This window comes from Pinus tabuliformis, chromosome 7, assembly GCF_031772625.1.
Source record: "Pinus tabuliformis cultivar Carrire ecotype Pingquan chromosome 7, CPIR1, whole genome shotgun sequence".
NCBI lineage: Eukaryota > Viridiplantae > Streptophyta > Pinopsida > Pinales > Pinaceae > Pinus > Pinus tabuliformis.
The window spans coordinates 567,863,314-567,891,193 of record NC_142293.1 but is presented as its reverse complement, the minus strand read 5'-3'; the positions used below and the strand labels follow the sequence as shown (position 1 = coordinate 567,891,193).

At 38.1% G+C, this 27,880-nt stretch overlaps 1 protein-coding gene across 1 annotated transcript in view; it reads left to right on the top strand.

The window, feature by feature from the left end:
• Positions 1-27,880, top strand: part of AT-HF (HIS HF) — a 350,337-nt gene that overhangs the window by 70,134 nt on the left and 252,323 nt on the right. Inside the window, exons 2-3 of the mRNA XM_089458515.1 lie at positions 17,796-17,890; positions 18,100-18,203. Of these exons, the coding sequence (XP_089314641.1) occupies positions 17,796-17,890; positions 18,100-18,203 (199 nt within the window). The remainder of the gene's footprint in view (positions 1-17,795; positions 17,891-18,099; positions 18,204-27,880) is intronic.

The following is a 27,880-nucleotide window of genomic DNA, read 5'->3' as shown; positions in this document are numbered from 1 at the left end:
CTTAATTGGGGCCCTAAGATCCAAGTTCTAAGAAAAGGAAGGTCCAAAAACAAGGTAAAGGAGGAGAACAGGGCCCCAAGGCCAACAAAACTAAGAAGGCAAAACCAGCTCAGGCTAGTAATGTAGACCTTTTGGTGGAGGAAACAAAGAAGCTTAAGTAAGGTTTTCAGTACAGTGTTGCTAGTTAATCCATCAACATTCGTTTTGAATATATTTGACAAGGCGCTGATAGTTAATTTGTCAGCACTAGTTTCTGTTTTATTTTGGGCAAGCGCTGACAAATTATTTGGCAGCGCTCCGCAGTTTTTATCCCGATAATGTATACCCAGTTAATTTGTTAGTGAATGAAATGTATGCAATTTTGAGGCAACTATAATGTTGACACCTAATCCTCATGATTGGATGAACTTATGTAAATAATTAAATTAGGAATGTGAATAGTCATCAGGAGATGAACTGAACAGTCACTCCCTATTGTATATAACAAAGACCTACCTGATGGAATAATACACGAATCAATTTTCTGCCTAATGGAGTTACTGCCTGGCCTGGCATGGTATCAGAGCCAGCTCCATTTTAGCTCTCATGCTCCTTGTAACTCCTCTGTCTGTCTGCCATATTCCTTTTACCTGACTCTCTGTCATCTAGAAGGTGTCTGTCCATGAATGTTTGTTGTTTTGCCAAATTCCATTTATAAAACCTGCGCCCTGCTCTTCTGGAGCGCTGTCCTGTCCAGCGCTGTCCATACTGTCCTGTCCAGCGCTGTCCATACTGTCCTGAAAGAAGCGCTGTACGTTAAAATTTTTGTGAATGGTCTGACATTTGAACGCTGTGTATACCCTTCAATGCTGTTCATTCCATTGAACGCTGTCTATTGAAATCTAGCCGCCCTTACTCTGTTACGCCCCCGCCTGTCTGTCAGTGTGCGTTATTTTCCAACCTGCATTGGTTAGTCTTTTCGCTGGTGCGTTTCAGTGGTTTCCATCCGGACATGCGTTTCATATTTTTCTAATGTGTGTTTCTTCATATTTCTTTATCAAGGCTCTCAATCTGCTATGATGGTTTTTCCTGTGCCCATTTCATTGCTAGCGCACCATTAAGTTGCAAATCACGCCATCATCGCACCATTAGTCTCTAGTTTGCACAGTCATTTTCGGCGCTGGATTTCCCTCTACGTTGATTTTTTTATGGATTGTCAATTGAAGGTTGTAAACTTGAGTGATTGAATCTGGAGAAGGACCGCAGAGAGTTCTGTTCCAGTCAGAGGAGACTACCACCATAACTGGAGACCATCACTAGAGGAAGGCAGTTTGAGGAGCCTCGCCCTTCCCTTGCCGCATGCAGACATCCCTTGGCCACTACCATACACATGGATGCATGGGTTACATGAACAGCGAGCGGACTTGTTTCTGACTATTCTAATATTCTTTCATATAATTGAACGCTGGTTTGGCTGTTGTAATATTTGAAAGCTGGTCATGGTATATCCTTTCAAATAATTAAACGCTGGCCTGACGTGGCCTAATATCCTTTCAAATAGTTGAAAGCATACATTTGAACAATGACAACAAATTTGTAGCAGAATATTTGGTGGAGGCAGAACGTCCATGATGCGTTGAGCCCTTTTAAAAGAGGTCGTATAATGCGTATGCATTGAATGTTTTTATTGGTAGCCGTGTACATTTTGAAATTCATTTTCTCTCTGTGTATTGAAGTTGTGATGGCAATGATTCAATGGGTACATGAAAACCTTATGTTAGAAGTTTTAATGGACGATAATACCCTTTGAGAATGCCCTTTTGAGTACATTTTTACTGTATATTGGCAGAAGTATTCTTTTCTATCAGCAAAAGTTTTTTTTTTACATAATGCATTCAATCATATCCATGCTAGGAATAGTTCTCACTGGCAAGGAGAACTATCTTGAATGGTCCCGGATGATAAAACACACCCTCATCTTCAATGAGTTGTGGAAAGGAGTGTGTGTCGGAGAAGGAGACAATGACCCAGTACAACCTACCTCAGACAAAGAGCTCGTCATTTGGGAAAACAAGAATAGCAAAGCTTATGCATTAATCGCAGCATCTATAAATGAAGAGGTGAGTCGCCATATTTTGTCATATTCAACTGCCTTTGAAGCTTTACAAAAGCTGAAAGAACTCTATGACTCACATTCTGCACTTGAAGTCGTTCAACTCATGATTAAACTCTTCACTCTTGAACTGCAAAATAATGATCCTCTTGCTCTTGCATCTGAAGTAAAGTCTATAATGCATGATATAAAATCCACTAAGGTTGAAGTGGATATTCCTCTTATTGCTTTTCTCAAGGCACTTTATCCTACTTACTCCAATTATCTTGAGTCATTGCAAGCAAATGGAAATCTCAAAGATATAACCTTTGACTCTCTTGTGAAAAAGTTTGCTGAAAGAGAGAAAGCCTTTGGAAAGAAGACAGTCCCTGAATCTTCTGAAGAGACTGTTTGCCTTGCTCATAAAGAAAAGCATCATGCTCAAGATTCTACAAGAGGAAGAGGTGGACGAAGAGGAAGAGGAAGATATTTCAGAGGCAGGGGGGCAGACATTCTCAAGGAGAAAAGACAGATTTGCACTGCATTCACTGCAAAAGAAATGGATCACATGATGCCTCTACATGCAAGCTACCATGGGACAAAATTGAGCAGAAAAGAAACCAACAAAAAGGTAAAACTGATGATACAGACAAAGGTAAAGCACCTGAATCCGCTCACTATGTTGAGGCACAATGTAACATTGGAGTAAATGAAGATTTGTTTAATGCTTCACTTGCTTCATGGAAAAATGATTGGTTGCTTGATTCAGGAGCAACCTGCCACATGACTCATAGAAAAGATTTTTTTGAAGATTTCACTGACAATGTTGATGGAGCAATATACTTTGCAGATCAACCAAAAATCAAGCCATCAGGGCTTGGCACAATCAGGCTTAAACTGCCTGGTCTTCCAGACTTCCTTCTGGATCATGTTCTGTATCTCCCATAGCTCAAGAGAAACTTCTTGTCCTTGGTCCACATCCGCCAGCAAGGTCACTCCATTCATATGTTTGATGGCAAGCTTGAGGTAAGAAAAGCATCTGACCACTCACTTGTCATGAGGGGAATAGAAGAAGAAAGGCTTCTCAAACTGCAAGGAACCTCTGCTCATGCACAACATTTCTCATACAATTCTCATCATGAAGAAGGTACACTTCCATCAAGTTTATTATGGCATGCTAGATTTGGACACTTGAACTATGACAGTCTCCGCTTATTGAAGAAAAATGGTGTTGCTGGTTTGCCTACAATTCCTAGGAAACTTAAGCAATGTGATGCTTGCATTCTAGGAAAGCATAACAAACAGTGTTTTCATGATTCACATTCAAGAGCACATAGGAAACTTGAACTCATTGATTCAGATTTATGTGGTCCAATGCCTGTTCCTTCTGCAAATGGAAATAAATATATCATGACGTTTATTGATGACTACACCAGAATGTGTTGGGTTTATTTATTGAAGAACAAATCTGATGCTTTTCAAACATTCAAGAACTTTCATAAATGGATTGAAAATGATGCACAATCTCATATTGGGTCTATTCGCACTGATAATGGAAAAGAATACACATCAAATGAATTTGAAAACTATCTTCGCTAACATGGGATCAAACATCAAACAACTGTGCCTTATAATCCCCAACAGAATGGTGTAGCTGAAAGAATGAATAGAACAATCTTGAATATGGTACGATCCATGCTTTTCTTCAAAAATGTAAAGATAATGTTTTGGGCTGATGCTGTTCTATGTGCTGCATATATAAAGAATAAATGTCCATCTAATGCTATAAGAAACAAGACTCCTTATGAAATGTGGTATGGACATGTTCCTTCGGTAAAACATATCAGGGTCTTTGGTTCCACCTGTTATGCTTTGATACCAAAGGTACATAGAAACAAACTTGGTGCTAGAAGTCGTAAGTGTATCTTCCTGGGGTACTCAAACACCTCCAAAGCATACCGCCTCTATGATGAAGTAAATAAAAAGTTTGTTGTATCTAGAGATGTAATTTTTCTTGAATCATCTAAAACTGACAATGTTGTTGAGCGGCAACTTGATCGCTTGGATAGATTCGCAAAAACAAAATCATTTCAAGAATTTGATAATCAGATTCCACATCTTGAAGGGGGGATTCCTATACTAGATCAACATGTGGAATCTTCTTCTGAAGAACACTCTCCCCCGCATGAAACTCCAACAACGGATGATGCTTTAAGTGATGTAATTGATAGAATTGGGAGACTCAATCTTGATTCAGTCCCAACTCAATCAACAGAGCAGCCTGGACCATCTCAGAAAGGCCCCCCAAAGTGGCTGACGAAGACACTTGAAAGTGTTCATCCTGATGAAATTGGAAAAACAGGAACCATAAATTCAAACCGACAAGATGTAGGTGATGTAGATGACTCTAATTCACCTGTTGATATGGATGTTTCTTATGATTGTGAATTGAACTTGTCTACAGATTTTGAACCAACTTCCTTCAAAGAAGCTGCTTCTTGTGATGAATGGAAAGAAGCGATGCAAAAGGAATATGATGCCCTCATAAAGAACGACACTTGGAAGCTGGTTGATTCTCCATTTGGAACCAAACCAATTGGCTGCAAGTGGGTCTACAAGAACAAGTATAACGCTGATGGCTCACTTGACAAGCACAAAGCTAGGCTTGTGGCAAAAGGTTTTGCATAGAAGGAAGAGGTCGATTATGAGGAGACTTTTTCCCCCACAGCAAAATGGGCTACCATCCGGACACTCTTTGCACTAGCAGCTTAGAACGGTTGGAAAGTCCATCAAATGGATGTAAAAACTGCTTTCTTGAATGGAGATCTAAAAGAAAATGTTTTTATGTCCCAGCTTGAAGGATTTGCTGTGAAAGGACATGAACATAAAGTATGCAAACTTGTGAAGTCCTTGTATGGCCTCAAACAAGCACTGCGAGCCTGGTATGAAAAACTAACTGAGCATCTTCTGAAACTCAATTTCAATCATTTTGATCTTAATGATGCAACTTTATTTGTCAAGAAAGTTGGCAAAACAGTTGTATATCTTGTGGTATATGTAGATGATCTTTTAATGACAGGGAACAATGCAAGCTACATTGCATCCATAAAGAAGGAATTGGGGAAAAGTTTTGAAATGACTGATTTGGGCTATGTTCATTACTATCTTGGCATTGAAGTAACCCAACATCCAAAGTCCATATTTCTTTCTCAAAAGAAATACATTGGAGATTTGTTGAATAGGTTTGGCATGACAGAGTGCAATCCTCTCACTACTCCAATGGAACAAAACTTAAAGCTCACATCTATTGAAGGAAAAGAATTTGAGGATGCAACAAAGTATAGACAGCTTGTAGGAAGTCTCAACTACCTAACTACTACCAGACCAGACATTTCATTTGCTGTTGGAATCCTCTCCAGGTTTATGCAAAAGCCTTGTGAGGGACATTGGTCTGTTGCAAAAAGAGTTCTAAAGTACTTGAAGGGAACTCAAGATTTTGGAATCAAGTACACACAGGTGGATGACTTCAGCTTGATCGGATACTCTGATTCAGACTTTGATGGAGACAAAGAAACTGGGGTATCTACTTCAGGATATGCTATGAGTCTTGGATCAGGAGCTGTCTCCTGGAGATCATGCAAACAATCAGTTCCAGCAGATTCCACAACAGAAGCAGAATATGTGGCAGCAGCTGAAGCAACAAAAGAAATTGTGTGGCTCAGGAAAATTCTTGAAGATTTGCAGGTAAAACAAGTACAATCAACTCCACTCATGATTGACAATACCTCAATAATAAAGTTGGCCAAGAACCCAAAGTTCCATGATCGAACGAAGCACATCAATACTAAATATCATTTGATTCGACATCATGTTGAGGCCAAAACAATCCTTCTCTGTCATTGTTCCACAAATGAGCAAATTGCAGACATCTTCACCAAAGCGCTTGGAAGAGAAAAGCTTGAAAGATTCAGAACGATGCTTGGACTCACCAACATCCCTTCAGATTAAGGGGGGAATGTTGACACCTAATCCTCATGATTGGGTGAACTTATGTAAATAATTAAATTAGGAATGTGAACAGTCATCAGGAGATGAACTGAACAGTCACTCCCTATTGTATATAACAAAGACCTACCTGATGGAATAATACACGAATCAATTTTCTGCCTAATGGAGTTACTGCCTGGCCTGACATATAAGGCAAATATTCAGAAAATTAGAAAATAACTTCAAAACTAGCATCATCAAAACTGAAAAAAGTGAGACCATTCACGAGAATTTATACACTGGTTTTCATTGGAAAGGGGTGCAAAGGTTTTTTTCAAGTAAAGGAAGCTTGCTTGAGTAATGAAATGCCAAGCATCGATTCAAACAAATGTTATAACAAAGATCCTATATGACACAAACTCAACTGTCAAAGGGCAAAGGTGCCAAAGCATGTTTTGTTTTCACTTGACAAAACTCTGGTTTTTAGGACTGTTTTTTTCCTGTAAAAGGCAGTAACTTCAGGCACTATTTCCGAACAGATGGAAACGAAAATTTGAAAACCAAAAGAGGTTTTTGTCGAGAACGAACCTATTAACAAAAACCTCTTTTAGTTTTTACACAACCATCACGGTTTGGGAGATACGAAGGCATATTTGGACGCTATTTTTCAGGAATTTGCTAGGAAAAGCTCATAAACAACGGTTGATGAGCCACCTCATCAATTCGACTTGGGGATGAGATCTTACCATCTCCTTGATAATTTCAAACAACAAAGTAAAGATAGATGAGGAGGTTTTTAGATCTAGTTCTTTTGGATCTTGATAATCTTTTTGATATTTAAGATTTTTTGTAATTAGAGTTTACTAAAGACATGGTTACAGTTTTGTAAATGCTCTATAAAGTAGATCATGAAAGAGGAGCAATGGTTCATAATTTTTTGGGAAATAGAAAAGCCTTTTGTGTTTGCTATAAACTTTGGGGATCAATATATTTTGCTATGAGCAGTTTAAGAGATTCATGTGTGAATGGTTTCCTGTCTGTTTTTCTATTGTGTTTATTTTCTCCTTAGCCACTCATTTGATCATTAATATTCACTATTTGGATAAAGACTAGATGGATTAGAATTCATGTTGAATGCTCAAATTCATGTTATTTGAATAGTTATTTGTTTTTTTAACTTAAATATCATTGCAAAATTCACAGTGCTCTGTTTCTGATGTTTATTTTTGTAGTCTTCTCCCATATCTTATTTGTTAACCCGTCAAAGAAATCATGATCTATCTTGCCTTTGTTTAAATCCTGTCTGAGACTCCATGCCCAATGGTCTCATTTCCTTTTTTCCAAACTAAGTTCCTCATTTTCCAAATCTGGCCACTAAGCGTATTAGTGACATGCTACTATAGTGACCTTGAGTAGCAGATAGAGAGATCACTCTCTAGATTGAAGGGCCAACTTTCAATCCAAAAGTGGTTTGAAGGTTTCCTCAGTTTTTCTCCCCACAACTAGGGTAATTTCTGAGTGATAACAGGTGGCATGTTTTTGGATATTAGAACTCTTTGTTTCTAAGGGGGGGGATTTGGAGATATTGCAATATTAGAGCTCTAAATGAGCCAAGATGGTTTGCAAAATATTTCATGTCCAAGAGAATTGATGAACCGTATGTGAGAAGGAATTTCCTATTTGACTGGTGGTTACAACAATTGTTTACCCATGAATTTTGGTGGATGGTGATCCTTTTATATGGACTTCAATGAATGGCAATTGATATTTTTGATGCAGATGTCCAAGTGGAGCAATGGACATTTTGTTAAAGTGAACTAAATGAAGATGAAGGAGACAAGCTTGACCAATTAAAGACCAACTGTAGATTGAGGCAATTTTTACATCAAGGGGGAGAGCTAGAGTAAGTAATGTAAAACTTAAGGTTGAGTAAGTCAACTAATTAGTTGCAAGGGAGAATTGAGAGCTGACTTGTTAGTGCAAGGATTCTTATCAGAGGTGACTTGTTTTCATAGATACATCATCATGAGCTTTAGTCAACCTTATAATTCTTGATTGCAAGCTTTTACTAGCTTTGCTTGTGTAGTAATGTGAATTTATAAAAATTCTAAAAGCTCCACACAAAATTCTAAAATCATAAAAGATATGTTAAATAATTATTCAAAGCATTGATTAAAATGATAATTACTTTTAAATTTATTGATTAGAAGAATAACTAATGATAGCTATGGTAAATGGTTGATCCATAGATTAATGAGCTAGGACCATCTAAATTTTTCATTAGTAAGGATTGTTTGTGAATGTCAAATGGCATTGACTATGGGTGTTTTTGTCAAATGGGAGGTTTGTTGTTGAGCATGCTTGATGCTCTCAGTCAAGGCATGCAATATGATGGATCAGATGTTAGTTTATCCGAGAGATTTGTATAGGATGCAGTTATACTTGCATTTTATACTCTTTATCTATCTATCTCAGATAGGACTTAGATGACTTATTGAAGACTAGCACAATAACAATTTTTAATTAGTTCTCTTACAATTTTTTATCGTGTCTTGTCAATTGGGTCTATCTTGGGCAATTCAGAGAAGGACGTTTTCCTCCCTACCTAGGTTCAATTCATGGAAGGGACATGTTGAGCTTTTAATGAGTATATTATAGTAATGGCATTGGAGGTTGCACCAATGATGCCTTGAGCTTCTACATAATCCACTTTGTCTTGGGAACATCCTTAGAATGAGTTTAGGTGCTTGACGGATTTAGTCCTTCAATAAAGTGTAGCACTAGTGACACTTGGGAAGATTTCCCAATGGAATCACATTGATACTTCCTCTCACTTTAGGCTAGTTCTTTTTTCGCAGAAGGGGGAAGCCATGGAAAGTCATTGTTTTGTGATGTTTCTTCAAATAAAGTGGATGGTGGAATTTGGTGAGGATTTCTGTAGTAGTGGGAATGTCCATCTTTTATGAGAACATTTTGTACAATCTTTTTAGGTTGGGAAGGAAGTAGGATGACCATCATAGGCATGAAGGGTGATTGTTGATGCAACTAGCTTAGGAGAACCTAACTTTTTCCACATGAGTGGACATGACTCATGTGGATGCACGTTCATTAATGATGCAATGATGGACAATAATTTTTTTGATGCTAATTGGAACTTGAAGTACGACCAATCAAGGGAGATGATGCTTAACCTTGTTTAAGCCAAAAATGATTAAAGCAAAAGGGCGATGCTACCGGTCATGATGCTCTGCCACAGGTTATAGCACTTGACATTTGAGGATGGGTTAGCAATTTCGTTCAAGTTAGTTGAAGTTCTATTTTAGAAATAACCCATTATATTGAAACTTATAAAGGACTCATTATGAATAACTGAGGAAGAATATTTAAATGACAAGCATAAATGACAAGTGGCACATCATAGTCTACTAGAAAACCCATCTTGATATTATTTCTGATAGATGGTTACATAATTTATGAAGTAATATCCAAATTCAACCTTTATAATTGAGTTTATACATTAAATTCGGCCTTTGTATATGAGGGTACAATACTACAAATATTGAACATAGAAATAAAACATGAGCAAAGCTGGTAAGGCCTAATAGTTACCATCTTCATCTTCGTCTTAAATCATGAAAATTGAACAAGATGCATGTTTAAGGGTGGAATGTGGAGTGCAAGAAATATTTCAAATTGCACTTCTAGGTTATGTTACTGCTCAAACTAGTAGGGGTCCTAAAAGGGGATCCTTGAAGGGCTATCACTAGGTCAAGGGAAACAATGGAGCAATAGCCCACTGTCACCTTGGCTAAGGCTCCCTACTCTTTACGGACTTTCACCGATGGGAGGAGACCCGTTATAATAAGGATCACGAAATTGAATGGATCAATGATAGGATGAGAGGTGATCCTAAAATCCTATTCACAAGAGAGGCTTAGATATAAGGCTTGCTTGCATTGAAAGCAAGATGAAAGGCTCTCTAGGAAGGGCTTAAGGGAATTCTAGGGGCTAGGGTTTGAGTATATGACTTGTCAAGAAGATTCTTAGCTCCTAAAATCCTTGTAAGAAACTTGGCTTCCAAGTGGTCTTTGTGAAATTGGCTTCAATAAGTTGTGGGACCACATGGGACCAAGCGGACCTGAGGTTAGGTCAAGGGAATGGGGTTGAACAACCAATGATGTGCTTGACCTAATCAAGGAGGAGAAGGGGATCAAGGGAGGAATTTTCAATGAAAGGTAATGCAATGATCCCAGTGAGGTTTCTAGCCAAGGGAAACCTAGGGCAAAGAACGGTCCCCGAGATAGGGCTTGCAATATCTTGAGATCCCATCGTCGGATTTGCTTGAAATCTAGAGGGCCTCTAGGGCAAACTTCAACGCAGTTGTGGACCAAAAGTTGAAGTATTTGGATGGCTAGATTGTGAGATAATTGATGCCCTAGGTGACCTAATGGGTTAGGCCTATAAAATAAGAGGGAGGAGAAGAAATAAGGTTTAAGGTGATCACCTTATGGTGGAACAGTGCCTAATCCTTTGGGGAGATTTGGAGTCAAGAGTAATTATGACTATGGACATTGAATTTTCTATGTTAAGGAGGCCTCAAGGACAACATCGCATAGCATTAGGGCAGCAACAAAAGCAACTTCAAGAACTTTATACTTCGTTTTGTAAAATTGATGGCTTATCAAGATGAATTTCAATGAAGAAGCATCTCTAGGGACATTCATTCATAATACATGGCCCATAGATGAAGCATAACTATCTAGAAATCGAATTTCCACAACTTTCACATAAATGGATGTAGTAAATTGGCCCTAGTATAGCGAAATTCCAACAACAATGTATGTGACAAAAGTAGAAAAAAATAACATTAAATTGCACTTACATGTATTAAGAGTATATCCAACCATCAAGAATTTGCCAATCAAGAAGCTCCAAGACAAGAGAAAATAATCCAAACATTAAGATTCATTCCATGCTCCAAAATTCGTCCTCCAAGAAGGATAGCGAAACTCTCAAGAGAGACACAAGTCCAATCCAAGTGATGATGCTAAAATGAATCCACATCACTTGTATTTATACACTACTAATGATTTCGATTTAGCTATTTAGGCCTACATTAGACCTTAGAATAAAATAATGTGCAAAATAACTAACTTTTGGTGACAAGCCCACCAAACTAGCTCATAAACAAAAGAATAAGCCTCTCAAGAGGTCGAATGATCAATAATACATGTCGTTGGGCCTTCTAAGAGGCCTGATGAAGTCCATAGGTGCCATAATGAGAAATAGGACTCCCAAAAGTAGTGGACAAGGGGTTGGCCCCTTGTTCTCCAAATAATAAACTTGTGGTGCTCCCAATGGGTGTGGGGGCACACAAGTGTCCTCATGGGTCTCCAAATAGATCGAAGATGCTTGTAGACCATCTGCAAGGGCTCGGATGATGGTGTAAGTGATGCCACATCATCATACAGGTCCTGGGTCATCTGCCAAGTGCATGATACAACTATGGGGCCGACTGGGCATGGTGAACCAGGTGCATCTTCCTCGTCCAATAGATGAAACTTGAGCAATCTTTGAACATCTATGGGGATCCATGGAATGCTGTCTACTATTGTGGATGCCCATGGCTCACTACACACACCCTACATGTGCGAATGTAGTCCTCTGGAGAGTTAGGACCCTGTATGGGGAAACCAAACCCAAAATGGAGACCATCTGCAATCTTGCATAAGATCCAATGCGTCCCCTTGCCTTCCAGTACAACAAGTCATTTAAAGAAATTGAGTTAAAGAGCTTACAAACCATGGATAACAGGTGGGCACTTCATAATGGCATGCTCTTCCATAGTGGGCTTTGGCATGTGCTAATGTCTCCAAGCTCCAAGGGGGGTTAACCAAGTGCCCTATTGGGTGGTTTCTACTTTTAAAGGGGATGATATGTCCAAGGTACATCCTTCAAATGGTGGTGGCATGTGATAAAGTGATGGAACAAAGTAGGGGATGGAGGGGGCAATCCTAGGTCACATGCCAAGGTACAAGGGTAGCTAATAAAGGGGAAGCCCACACTTGAGTATCTAATGTACAGGAGGGAACAATCGTGGTACATGAGTTACCCTGGCCTTGATTTTTTTTGCCCTTCTTCATATGCCTTTTGCCTTTTATGATTTTTCTTTGGTTAATTGCTCGGGGCTCAAGGTGTAACAACATGATATGTAAAGTATATCAATGGATACCCCCTTTGAGGTGGGGCGGTTCATTGCTCATCAGGGGTTGGGACAATCATGGGTTCTTGAATGATAAAAGAGGCTCATCTAGGGCTTATAGGAACTAGGGTGATGGCCATGAGAATGGGGTAGAGTTCATGCATTGGCTTTTCCCATGTGCTAAATGTGTTTGTCCCGACCATTTTTTGCATTTTGTGGTACATTTTCCTGTTGAATGTGACCAATTATGCTTTTACTTTTCTTTTTAGCTGCATCAATCTCTGGGTCATCGTTCTAGGCCCGACCTAAGGTGTGGGCAAGGGGAAGGGGAGGCTAACCCTATGTGGACCCAGTGGAGGAATGTGGACCAAGGAGGGAGAAATGATGAATGGGGTTATAATGAGCGGAGGGGGAGTGACCCACTTTCAAACATACGATCATGATAGATTGGTGAGGGACCACATGGCTGGCTCAAGTGGCGGAGGAGTGGCACAACGAGCTAGTTGGTGGCCGCAAGGGGCTGCTCTTTGAGGACCATCTTGGAGAAAAAATTTCTCCTAGGGATATCATCCACAAAATGGTGGGTAATAGGTTCCTCAAGATTTACTGTGGTAAGAGAGATGTCCAAGTTAGAGGATTCTTGATTCAGATCCCAATCTCTAGAAGGCCCACTATTATATTTTGGACTTGTACGAGATACAAGGCAAAGGTAAGAGTGCACATAAACAAGATCCTCAGCCTTTTGCGAATTTGACTTGCTGTGCTTCACTCGATAAATAAAACCATACTTAGTCCAATTCCTTTTCGTTGATGAGAAACTTGCCACTTGTGAAAGAATACAAATGTCAAAGGTTTGTAAATGTACACCATTTGCTTCATGAAAAAACCACCATCTAACCATACTTAAGGTGCTTCTCTCATCCAATGCTGATATGTATGAATAACCATCCAAACCAACAATAAAATTAGCAAATTCTTCTTTCACATTCCTGTGTAGCTGAGTTGGAAATAATCTCATAAGGGTTGTTTTCACTCCACCCATCACCTCCCTTTCTTTATGTGGTGCCTTTCTCTTGCCATTGCTTTGAGCAATGAGGTCTTCATGATAAAATATCATGTTCAAGATATGTGCTAAAATTTGCAATGGAGTGTTGAATTGGTTCCACCTTTGAACATTGATTTTTTTCATTGAATCAACAAAATGATCATTGAGAAACAAAACTTGAGGAGACTCCTATGAAATGATTTATGTAGTTTTCTTAACCATTGTATTGATGCCATTTTAATCCTCTCCCAAGAAATGTTTGTTTGTGTCGACATTTTGTAGAAGCTGAAATGCAGGTGATGTGAACCTGAGCAAGAAATCTATCTTGCTTAACCGCTCCTCATTGAGACACAATGAGCGCACGATAGTTCCTGGCTCTGAATTTGCTTGTCTCCACTCAACACAAAATTGATTCACCACCATGGAAACTAATGGCTGCTTAACCTCAACAAGGTGGCTCAACATGATCAATTTTGAGGCATATCTTGTCTTAGCAATTTTCAACTACTCATATTTGGAGTATATTCTCAAAATATTGCTTGGGATTGGTGGTGGTTGGTGATGAATTTGATTATGTCCTTAGCTTCCCTTCTGAGTTCATTAATCCATGGAACTTGAGTATCATTCTCTCCTAAAATTAGGTTTACGTATAGACAATGCAAGGAATCCAAAAATTGTGATCATACTTGCTCTCAACAAGCAAACCTGCAACCTTGCAAACTAAGGCATTATTCTTGATAACTTGCACCAGCTTAGCAGGATCTATTTGTTCAATTGCGTTGATTAAAATATCAACAATGAATTTAGCATCCTTTAGCTCACCTGAGCAGTGATCAGCCTTCAGAAACGTTACTTATTTTGGGTGAAGTGACAATGATATTGATCAATGGCCTATGCCTAGTATTGTTCTGTTCATTCAAGACAATGGTAACCTTGGAGGTACTACATGAAGCATGAATAGATGCTAAAATATCCTGAACAAACTGCTCCCACTTTTTGAGTAATGGTTCAGAGATTTTCATAGTTAGGCCCCTTGAACGCTTGAGGAGCTGTGTTAATTGCTTTCACCATATCTTGCCAACAAGGAGACTGCACCATATTTAAAGGAATGCCACAAGCATAAATTACCTTGCCACTCTTGTCTTAGGTCTTCTCTCACTTCAACATTCACCATTTTAGCTATTCTGCTGTCTTGAAGTGAAGAAGATGAACATTTTGAGTTTTTTTAAGGTTGTTGTTGTTGAACTGCGTTCCTCTTCCTTGCTTCATGCACAATCTCCTGTTTGATATTAGAAGCCTGAGGAATAGCATTAGCAAGCTGTATATATATATATATATATATATATTTAAATCCTATCAATCTCTTTCTGCTCAGTCTCATACTTCTTCTTCTGTGGCGCATCACTTGTTTTTGGGCTACTATCAACACCCTTTTCCAATTTTTGCAAAATGTGCCTTTACTTTTGTGTAAGAGCCGTTATGGTTGACGATAGAGATTGCATTGCCATTTCCATTAAAGACCACCAGAAATTCATACAACGTTCTTGACATGTCTCCAAAGAGGATAGTACTCATTCCTCTTGTTGTGTTTATGATTTGGAAGAAGAGAAATAGCTTGGTTGGAAGCCATTGCTACTATCTGCAATGGCTTCCTGACAAAAAAAAAATACAAAAAAAGATCTGCAATAAATAATATGGATTACTCCTTCCTCTTGTTATGCTTAGGATTTGGAGTAAGTGAAGTAACTTGGTTGGAAGCTGTTGCTACTTCAAAGAAAGAAAGAAAGAAAAAGAAAAAAGAAAAGAAAATATCTGCGATAAATAATATGAATAATGGAAGCAGAAAGCCTACGAAAACACTAAATAATTATCAAGAAAGCTTGCGGCTCACTTAGACACACAAGAAATGGTTTTTGAAAATGCCGAAAACACCAGAAACTGCTAGCTGTAGTTGCTCAAAACACCAAATTTCCTGCTGCTGACTTGAGAACATAGGAAATGATGGCGGTAGTTGCCTAAAGGCTAAAACACCTTTTAATGTTTGCTGTAGCAGCCTAAAAGATTTAACTTCCTCTTGCTGGTATCACCCTTGCTCAAGCTACATAAAAGACTAAAAATTTCCTTGCTGAAATTGCCTTTGCTCAATCTGTGTGAGGAAAAAATGATAGGGAAATCCTCTTTATAAAAAAATTATGTTCTTGTAGGCTCTAAAAAGTCTTAAGGTTTAATTAACCTTTAATTAGTATTTGATGTCATTTTGTTGGGTCCTGATGGTTCAAACCTTGTCAAAATTTGCACACAACAATTAGGAAATGCACTGTACAGACCATGGTATGGTTGTGAAATGTGTTTCAGGTTGTATGGAATGCATTTTCAACATGTGAAATGTGTTTCAGCCATTCAAAATGTGCTTCAGAGTCATACCAAATCTGTTTATGTGTTTTGTCTGTTTTCATACATGTTTTTTTAACACTGATGATTAGAGATTTTCATAAAATCTGCGCCCGGAACGCATCTAAAAACCAGGAAATTTACAATATGTTCTGAGATCAGATTCTTCATCAGAAGAAGACAGACTGAGAAGTTCAACATCATCTAAACACTGACTGCTTGATACATACATCCTACTAGCATAATTGCAACTATATAGCCTGCAAAATTGGCCACAGAGGAGAACTGTTTTATAAAATTTTGTCATTCACAAGAGGAAGAGTCAACTGACGTTGCTTCCGCCTGATCTGTACTTGTGTTTTCTCCTGAACGTTGTTGTCTTTTAGCTTGACGAGAAGAGGTGAGGACTTCCAATTGGATGCATAGGACGTTTTCGTACATGTTATGGCCCCCATAGTTGTGCATTTCCTGCAACTTATGTTTGAACATGATGAAAATACGTAGTTATCTAACTAACTTCATGGATCGTTTTGAATATGTAGAAAATTAAATGTGGACCCTTCCAAAGATGCACCTGACTGCACTTACAGACCAATCAAGTAATAATGGGCAACCATGAACAAACAACAGACATCCAGGGCCTGTCAATATGCATAAATAACAACAGAAGTATCCCCATAAATAAATAATGATTGCGGCAAGAGATAGGGAGGGTGAAACACTGAAACCTCTACCCTAACAACCTTTTATTGGAGCAAAATTGCCCTTCATGAAAGATTATAACAACAATTTGTAAGAGTAATTTTCAGCCATCAAATCAACCCATGAAAAGGAGAGAAAAGACGTCAACCTGAACTGGAACTTTTCCTTCCTCCTGTCCTAATGATATTCAACTATGTTTTTGGATTTCTTATCTTCCAACTGTGCCTCTGGCAAATGAAATTCTCAAATCGCCCCTGTTTATACCTTTCAAACCAAACCCTAATCAATAAAATAATAGTAAAAGTGAGCTTGAAACCCTAGAGCTAGGGTGCTCCTCTTAAAGTAGCTTTTAGGGTTTGATTTAATTACAAATTGACATGTCCCTACTTCGTGAGGATGCTCCTCGAAATATGTGAACTAGTTGCCCCAAATGATGTGTAATGTCCCATAAAGACTCTTTAAGATGCTTTAGATGCCTTCTTGAAGAGTGTATCTTCATTTAGAGGGAAAATACATTATGAAGGAACCAAGAGGCCCTTTTCACCATTGGAATGGAGTGCTTTTCATCAAGCTATCCCCTTTTGACCATACAATGTTTCTAGCACCACATGGCATCTTTCTAAAGAGGACATTCCTCGTTTGGTCTTTTTCATTGCCACATGTCATGATTTGGGCCTTCCCCAATGTATTTATCTTGTAATCTCTTTCTTTGCCACGTGTCATGCTCCAAGCTTACTGCAAGGTAGGCTGTTTACAGCATTGGGTCTTGTTTGACCCCTACATTGCTAAAAGTCACGCCTTGGGCACTTCCTGTGGTAGGGTGTTCATCTTCTAAGGTTCCCTTCTTGCTTATACCATCCATCCATGTGGTCTCGAGCCCCATTTTCAACCTAGGAAAACAAGGCACTTCATCAAGGATGCAACTGGTAACCATGCCTCCATATTTATGTCAAAGGTGTCCAAATGGAACCTCATGGTGAATATGTTCCAGAATAGCCTCCACGAAACCAACAACACCCATATATGCCTCTGTTCTTGCCCTGGATGATGAGTGGTACTTGGGCAAAATGGAACAAGGTGCATGTTCTCCAAATTTTGCTTGCAATCTGTAACTGCCACTGAACTGCAAGGATCTTCTGTGCTTGGCGTGGGAAGAACGCCCCTGAAAAATGTGAAATGTGACATGCAAATTCAGGCGGTAATACAGTTTAACTGTGAAAGTTGTCCTGCTTAGGGGTTTTGATGGTTCCTTTTCATATTTATTGCATCTATTTAGTTCTTTCCTATTTGCTTCCCATTTACATAGCATTAACATGTAGCTAACAGACTTTACCAGATGTATATATATTGTTTATTCTTAATTGTTGTTGTTCAGAAGAATTTCCTGTGTTTTTCAGGTAAATGAACCAGAAGATATCCTCAAAGCAAAATGCCTTGTCTTTCCTGGAGTTGGGGCTTTTGCCTCTGCAATGGACATGCTAAATAAAACTGGGTATGGACATAATGTTTTTTTTTTCAAAATTTTCTTATTCAGGGCCGTCTTTTTGCAATTTGAAGATACTTTTATATAGGTATAGAATGACAGCTTAAAAAAAAATTCAAAGTTTTGTTGTTGAGGTTCATTCGTTATCACTGTTATTTATAGTTTTTTGGTCAATCTTATATTGAGTTTCTTATATATTTTGATCTGATGGCTTTCAGGATGGCTGAAGCCTTGCGCGAGTATATAAAAAACGATCGTCCCTTCTTAGGCATCTGTCTTGGTCTACAACTACTTTTTGATTACAGTGAGGAAAATGGACCTGGTATGGTTCCCTCTTAAAATTTCAGGCATTGGGGATTGAAAGTTGTTTTCCATTTTTACTTGTAATCTTGTCTGAAGTCATGGAAGGTGGAAATTAAATTAAATATGTTTTCTCCATCATTGTGCTCTTTTTCTTCATAAACTCTAAAACTGAAAGAATGTTCCTCAAGGGTAAATCTCAGTGTTGTGAAAATCGCGATTTTTATACGAAAAAATCGACGGTATTTTTTTTGCCGATTTTTACTGAAAAAATTACGATAAAAACTTAAAAAATCGCCGGGGGTCACGACAGCATAGTTTTATAACGTTTTTTTTGGGTTTTTTCATGCAATTTTCTTTGAAAGAAACAAATAATTTTTGAATGGGACAGCTTAATGATCAAGTCTAGGCCCTAGTATGGATATGCTATTCATGGTAATGTTAAATTCTTAAAGTAAAAGTGACATTCTCCTTAATCTTCATTTTCATCTTCATTTTCATCAAAATGAAGATGAAAATGAAGATTAAGGAGAATGTCACTTTTACTTAAATTTTTAACATTACCATGAAATGACTCAGGATGTTTGAGAGTGGTTCCAGCCTCATTGGATTTCATATGGAGAAAGTAGAATTTTAGATTTCATTTAAAATCCAGCAGACTTATCAGTTTTTCAGGATTTCAGGATTGGGAGATTGTAATGTTTCCAGGTGACACTACCTGCCCGGGCTACCCCTGCCACCAGTAGAGGACGTGGTCTACCTCCTATAGCTCCTACTAGTTCTTCAGCGTCTAGAGCACATCAGATTCCAATGGCATCTCCACCAGCACAGGCACCAGCATACATCTAGAGGGAAAGGGAAAGTTGTGGCATTTTCTCGCAAGAGGGGCAGAGGAAATCAATAGGATTAGACTTTCATTTTATTGTATATGACATTATGACATGATGAGATACATTATCATATTTTTTGTTGATATTTTGAGGTTGAGTTGGGACTCAGGAGTCAGGACTTACTATTCAGGACATGATTCAATGTTATGTGTGATTTTAGCGCTAGAAATGATATTAAACATCTTATATATTAGTTTTTTTATCATATTTATGTGTCAATGTATTTATTTTATGTTGTAGATGGTTTAGATATTAAAAAAAATGAAAAAAAAAGAATATTTTTGTACCAAACGATTTTTTCCTGGATTTTTTTCCCGATTTTTCTGATTTTTTCCGATTTGTTCCCCGCGCCGATTTAATCCCGATCGCAATTTTCACAACATTGGTAAATCTCACTTCAGTAAATGGCATAATATAGTTGACACCAGAATAAAAATAACAATGGTCAACACATAGTCATTATTCATAACTCACATGAATATTTGGTTCAAAGTTTTGAGACACAAGGAGTGTAGTCCTAACCTCTTACAGTAGCAGCTAAAGGGGCTGTAGCAGTCTGCTTAGGCCATTGAGACAACAACCCAAAGACATAAATGTTGATGCAGCTGCAAGTGCACCAAGCACAATACGTTGGAAACAACAATATCTGAGCCGGTTAAAACTTAAGACATCATCAACTTCTCCGATGATGCTCGTTATAAAGCCTAAAACCTTGTAAAGAAATGAATTGTATGATAGAGATATGATTCCATGTTTACTGTGTCCAATCAAATTCAGTCCTGCTTTTCTTTCATACTGGTTAAAGCTTATAGTAGCTTCGGAAGGTTTTTTGCATAGGCTTGGTGTCTTGGCATTTAGAGAATGATTTATTGCCTCTTTAGGTGCTTGCTGTTGGAAATAATACTGAGAGGGGGGGGTGAATCAGTACTAGCAAGTCAATAATATTTCATTTTCATATTCAGATTCATATACGCTACTTTAGTTAATGAAACTTGCGTGTATACACAACTGTATGTAAGGCAACTAGCGTATACCCTGTAAACTTATAATTTAGTTAATTCTTCATATGTTGATCTTTAATCTGTGCATCAAAACCATATAAACAATAACCAGAAGCAGTAAAAACAGAACAGATAATCACACACATGAACACAAGATATAAGGTGGAAACCCAATGTGGTGATTAGCACTTGCTGCGATCGTCTCTATCTTCCTTTTAATAAGAAACTTCTTTTTACAAATTTTGTATTGGTGCAGTCTTATCCCAGTACGCAGGCTTCTACCTACAAAAGGCTACAACCTTCTCTCATTCTCCAGCTTCTCCTGGAAGGGAGCTACAACCCCCTAACTCTTGTACTAGTTGATGTGTTTACTAGTACGTAGGTGCTAGCCTACAGAAGGCTACAACCTTCTTTTTTCTTCCAGGGACCACGTTTCATAAATTTTCTGACTGGATCCATCAATAACATCAATCAAACATCAAATATATTTGTATCAACCAATTTCCTTTGCACCAACCAAAACTGAATCAAACAATCACTTCTTAGAATACTGTAACCAGAATACAGTAGCAGTAACCAGAACCCAGAACACTGCAACAACAAACAGAAGTAGCTAAAGCATATTTTATGAGGTATACGCTACTTCAATGTGTCCAACCTGTGTGCATACGTTCTTTTATCAAGGAAAACCTGTGTATACGCTGTTTTGAAATGTCGAACAAACGTGTATATGCGCCTTTGCTATAGTGAATCTGCGTACAGATCTGTAAATGATGATTTAACCTTTACAACTATTCAGACATCAGTTATACCCAGATCGTCATGTTTACAGATGCACCAATTATTCAGATAAAAGATCAAAGCCACACAAAGATACTTCACTTCAAGCCTTAAGATCTTGACCCATTAATAGAACTTATGCTTCATCAAGCGCTCAGGTTCATCCTTGATGCAAATCTAGTTGTGCACCATAACCCAATGACTTATATTCTAGATCTTGCTCTTCGTTAGATATTCAATGCTTGAGTGCCTTTGCCTAATGATCTTCTCCTCCTTTTATAGTCTTAGGCCTTACTCAATACCAGGGTCCAAAACCACTTAGAATCAATACCTTGAACCAAATACCTGGGGTCAACATTTCGGACAAGATACCTTGGACCAATACCATGGATCAAAATACCATGGACCAAATACCACGGACCAAAACTAAGTTTTCCAACATGTATGCGCCTTTCTTTCCGTGAAAGTGCATGTGTACACTATACGTGCCTTTTTGTCTGCAAACCCGCGTGTACACGCGGCTTGGTCAATAGGGAACGTGCGTATACTTCTCTTTCTTCATTCTGTGAGCCTGAATTGTGATCTGTCATCTGTGTGAGTTGCCATCAAAGACAACACCTGTGTCATAGTGCCAAATCTGAATCATAATGCCAACAATATCCCCCTTTGGACTTGATGGCAACCCCAAGTCACTCTCCCCCTTTGTCATCAAGGGCAAAGGGTTATGCTCCCCCTGAATGCATGCTGAATTCTCTGATATGTTGAAGTGTGCTGTTCATGCTCCCCCTGAATATAAGCAAGGTCTGCAAAAGGATGATTCTATACATACATCATAAATGACCTTCCTATCACTAATGACTCAAACATACATCCATCTCCCAACCAAGTGGGGATATACCAAGTTTGACTCATCCACCCAACCAAGTGGGTATATTCCAAATGTTTATACATGTCAGAACAAGAACATTACATCATCCATCCCATGCATAGTGGGGAAACAAAATAGGTCATTTCATGACCTTGTCAATAAAAGATATACATGACATAGAGACCAAATATCTAAAACAAGACTATGATAGTTATCAGCAACTATCGTCAACAGCATCTGTCAATCACCATCCAGATTAGCAACTATGATCTCCCCCTGAACCTGTTCCACCTGAATCACAAAAAACTGTGAATTTGTACCAAGACCTTCTAAGATAATGCCAACAATGCATTACTATAAGTATATGCTCCCCCTGAATCTGTGCCAGATGATCACTATCAGACCCATATCAGACTCCTTCAATTCACTGTTTTTCTTCAAACCAATACACGACTGTATCCACAACAACTGGTGTATGTACGCGGATATGCTTCATGAAATTCATGTACAACCACTTTTCTCTGAAATAGATAAGTTTTAACAACAAGATGATGCATCAACTACTCCCAACTTTTGTCTGAGATATTGAAATGTCTCTTTGGGCAGTGGTTTGGTGAATATATCAACAACCTGTTCTTTGGAGGGAACATACTCCAATTTGACCTTTTGTTCAAGCACTTGTTCACGTAGAAAGTGATATTTGATGGGTATGTGCTTTGTCTTGGAATGCATGACTGGATTCTTTGAAATACTGATTGCACTTGTATTATCACATAGAATGGAGATGGGTGGAGTACATGTGATCTGAATGTCTTGCAATGTTTGCATCATCCAAAGGAGTTGTGTGCAGCAAGATGCAGCAACGACATATTCTGCTTCAACGGTAGATAATGCAATTGAACTTTGTTTCTTGCTGAATCAAGACACTAATCTGGAACCCATAGATAATGCACCACCACTATTGCTTTTTCTGTCATCCACACTTCTTGCCCAATCTGCATCTGTATATGCATGAAGTGTAAGATCTGTATCCCTAGGATACCATAAACTGAAATTCTGAGGTCCTTGAAGATATTTGAAGATCCTTTTGATTGCTTGAAGGTGTGATTCCTTTGGATTTGCTTGGAATCTTCCAACTATTCCCATTGCATGCATGATGTTTGGTCGGGTACCTATTAGATAAAGCAAACTGCCAATCATGGATTTGTAGGTTGGTTGATGTACTGTTGCTGATTCATCATTTGAACTGAGACTGCATCCTGTTACCATGGGGATACATATTGGTTTAGATTCTTCCATGCCGTATTTTTTCAAGGTCTGCTTGAGATACTTGGTTTGTGATAGAAAAATACCATCTTTATTTTGTTGAACTTGTAGGCCGAGAAAATATGTGAGCTCACCAAGCAAGGACATTTCAAATTCTTGCTGCATTACCAAAGCAAAGTTTTGACTCATGGCTTCTTCATTGCTACCAAAAATGATATCATCAACATACACTACAAGTATTAGCAATTTATCATTATCAATCTTTGTATATAGATTGCTATCAGCTGATCCTTTTGAAAAGCCTTGTTGATGGAGGTATTTGTCAAGACAGTAATACCAGGCCTTGGAGCTTGTTTTAGACCATAAAGAGCCTTTCTGAGTCGACATACAAGTTTTGGATCATTTCCAAGGATGAATCCGTCTGGTTGCTCAATATATACTTCTTCTTCTAAGTCTCCATTAAGAAAGGCAGATTTTACATCCATTTGGTATACTTTGAATTTCTGAAAGCTAGAAAGAGCAAGGAAAATTCTTATGGCTTCAAGTCTAGCAACAGGTGCAAAAGTTTCTTCAAAATCTATACCTTCTTGTTGAGCATTTCCTTTACAAACAAGTCTGGCCTTGTTTATGATAACTTCAGCATTTTCATTCAGCTTGTTTTTGAATATCCATTTGGTTCCTATGATATTCTTATCATGAAGTCTAGGAACTAATTCCCAAGTATTATTCTTTTCAATTTGCTCAAGTTCTTCATTCATGGCCTTGACCCAACATTCATCTTTACATGCTTCATTTACATTTTGAGGTTCAATGGAGGAAAGCAATTCTAGATAGCTTGAAGCTTCTGTAATAGTTCTTCTTGTCTGCACACCTGCCTCTTTCTGAGTCTCTGGATGATTTTTCTGAACATACCTGGATGGAGTCTTTTCTTCTGCCATTATCTGTTCTTCTGGTGCTTCATTGGTTTCTTCTTCTTCAGAATTAGTCTGATTTGATGTGGAAGGATAATCCTCATCTTCTCCACAATCTTCGGTTTTTACCTGCTTTGGATTTTTGCCTGCTTCATCAACCACAACATCAATACTTTCAATAATTTTCCCAAGTCTTTTATTATAACACTTATATCCTTTACTTCGGGAAGAGTAACCAAGGAGAATGCCTTCATCTACTTTGGGTTCAAACTTGCCAAGTTTTTCATCAGTCCTTTTGATGTAACATTTGCTTCCAAAAACTTTGAAGTATTTTACAGTAGGAGTCTTACCATACCAAAGTTCATGTGGAGTTTGAGTGCTGTTTACCTGAATGTTTGTTTTGTTGAGAATAGTGACGGCAGCAAATGCAGCTTCACCCCAGAAGGTTGCAGGAGTTCCAGACTCATCTAGCATGGCACGAGCCATTTGTTGAACAGTTCTGTTCATCCTTTCTACCACTCCATTTTGCTGAGGAGTCCTTGCGGTGGAGAATTCTCTTTTTATTCCATGTTCTTCACGAAAGTCGAATAATTCATCCGAGGTAAATTCCCCTCCTTCGATCACATCTGAGGCATTTGATTTTGCAATCTGATTCATTTTCAACCAAAGCTTTTAAGGCTTTGAACTTTTCAAATGCTTCATCTTTATGCTTTAGAAGTCCTATCCAACACATTCTGGAAAAATCGTCAATGAACAATATAAAGTATTCTTCTCCACGAGGTGAATTTTTCCTTGATGGACCACATAAATCAGTATGAACAAGTTCAAGAGGCTTACTAGCTGATCCTTCCTTCTTTGGGAAATGTGCTCTGGTTTTCTTACCAAATTGACATGATTTGCATATTGTATTTTCTGGAATGCTGATATCAGGAAGATCATGAACAACCTGGAATTTGCATGCTTTCCTTATTTGAGGGAAGCTTAGATGCCCCAATCTTCTGTGCCATAGCCAGTGTTCATCATTTTTGCTTAGATAGCACTGTTGTTGTCCTCCCTTGAGTATGTATAAATTATTTGGAGTTCTTATGCCTTTGATCACGGTTTCTCCTGTATCAAGCTCACGAACAACACATCCATTTGATCGAAATACTACTTCATTTCCTTGATCACACATTTCATTGACACTCAATAGGTTATGCTTTAGACCATCAACATACATAACATTCCCAACTTTAACCTTTTCTTTTAAGAGAACAAAACCTTTACCTTTTATGACAGCAGGAGTGTCATTTCCAAATGAGACCTTCTTTTCCTTTTCCAGGGCGTTATATCACTGAAGTTTTTCTTTATCGCCTGTCATGTGTTTCGAGCATCCACTGTCAATGTACCACTGATTTTCTTGTCCTTCTGCATACAAGGCTATACCACATCTTTTTGTTTGCGGTTCTTTCTTTCTCCATGTTTTGGGACCCAATGAAGTTTGCTCCTTCTGAGATGTTTGTTGAAATTTACTCCTGCATTCAGAATCTTCATGACCGAAGTTGTTACAGACAGAGCATTCTATTTCATTTTCAAGATGAGAAAAGTTATTGTAGGTCCTTTTTCATGATTCCAATCACATTCCTTTGATTTCGTTCTTCTCTAGTCATAATGGTCTTGTAAGCAACACATTGAGCGGCTTTGTGTCCAAAGTTATGACATGAAAAACATTGGCCATTAAAGAAGTTCCTGCGATTATCGAATCTACTGACCTGGTGATTTATTCTTGAAACAGATTGAGTATGATTTACCTGAGGTTGGTTGTAGCTTCTGTTCATCCTTGAAGTAGATTGAACCCGATTTACCTGGTGATCTGCTTTATGCCTTTGCTGACGATTGTCAAACTGTTCACTTCTCTTTGCTGCATCAAGATAGCTTTTAGTGGAGGTTGACGGCTTTTGTGCTTGAGATGCTTCTTCAGTATATCCAAGACTTGTCTTTATCAGAGGAGAGTGCTGCACTTTGATAATTTCATCTAAAGTTTCTGATCCTTTAGCAAATCTGAGATTGAGAGCTTTTGTTTTCTCAATATCTTTTCTTAGACCCACAATTTCACATTCTAGTTTTTCATTGTGTTTTTCTCTTTCAACAAGTTGGAATGTCAGAGTATCTATAATCATATTCTTTTCTTCTAAACAGATTTTGAGTTTAGAGATTTCTTCATAAAGGTCATCTTCATTTAAAGCATCTAAGAAATCATCATCTTCAAAAGCCATAAGAAGTCTATAGTCATTACTATTTTCATCTTCATCACTATTTGATAAACCATCGCTATCTTCATGCGTATAGTAGTTCTTCTTACTTACATTCTGTTTTCTATTCCATTTTGTTGATTCCTTACCTTTATCAAGCTTTTCTTTATGAGGACATTTGGCCGCATAATGACCGACTCTTCCACAAGCAAAACATTTGAAAGGTAGTTTACCTTTGAATCTTCTAGAATCCCGTTGAAGGTTCTTGACAAAGTTTGCTTCTTCCTCTCCATCTGAAATATGTCCTGATTCATTGAGCTCCTCTTCCTGAAGTTTTAAATGCGGCTTCTCTCATATTCGATGGACCTCCTTTTCTCATTTTGAAAGCAGTTAAGATTCCGTGCAGCTGTGTCATAGTAATACTTTGAAAATCCTGCTTTTCTTCTATGGCAGAAACTTTTGATTCAAACTTAGTAGACAAGGATCTTAAAACTTTTTCAACTAAAGTAATTTCTTTTATCTCTTCACCCAAGTTTTTCATGCAATTAACAATCTCATCTATACGTACGAAGTAATTAGCTATACATTTATCATTGTGCATTTTGAGAGTTTCATATTGAATTCTGAGAGATTGTAGTTTTGCACGTTTTACTTGATTGTCTCTTTCATAGCTTAGAACGATCTTGTCCCATATTTCTTTGGCGGTTTTGAGCTGCATAACCTTGACAAATTCTGATTGTGACAGACTCCCCAATAATGTATTGACAGCCTTGGCATTGGTTTCATATTGCTTTTTACCTGCCATATCTGTAGGAATTGCTGATGGAAATGTATATCCTCCTTCCACGATTTCCCAAACATCTGTTCCAAGAGATTGAAGCTATGCTGTGGTTCTTACCTTCTAATAAACGAAGTTGCTCCCATCAAAGATTGGTGGTCTAATGGATCCCTCTCTTTCGTAGTTACTCATGATGATAGATCTTCCTTCAAGCGATCAAGCTTCTTCTGAAGGACCTGCTCTGATACCAATTGTTGGAAATAATACTTGGGGGGGGGGGTAAATCAGTATTAGCAAGTCAATAATATTTCATTTTCATATTCAGATTCATATACGCTACTTCAGTTAATAAAACTTGCGTGTATACGCAACTGTATGTAAGGAAACTAGTGTATACCCTGTAAACTTATAATTTAGTTAATTTTTCATATGTTGATCTTTAATCTGTGTATCACAGCCATATAAACATTAACCAGAGCAGTAAAAACAGAACAGATAATCACACACATGAACACAAGATATAAGGTGGAAACCCAATGTGGGTGAAAACCACCTGTTGCAATCGTCTCTATCTTCCTTTTAATAAGAAAATTCTTTTTACAAATTTTGTACTGGTACAGTCTTATACCAATACATAGGGTTCTACCTGCAGAAGGCTACAACCTTCTCTCGTTCTCCAGCTTCTCCTGGAAGGGAGCTACAACCCCCTAACTCTTGTACTAGCTGATGTGTTTACTAGTACGTAGGTGCTGGCCTACAGAAGGCTACAACCTTCTCTTTTCTTCCAGGGACCACGTTTCATAAATTTTCAGACTGGATCCATCAATAACATCAATCAAACATCAAATATATCTGCATCAACCAATTTCCTTTGCACCAACCAAAACTGAATCAAACAATCACTTCTTAGAATATTGTAACCAGAATACAATAACAGTAACTAGAACCCAAGCCAGAACCCAGAACACTGCAAC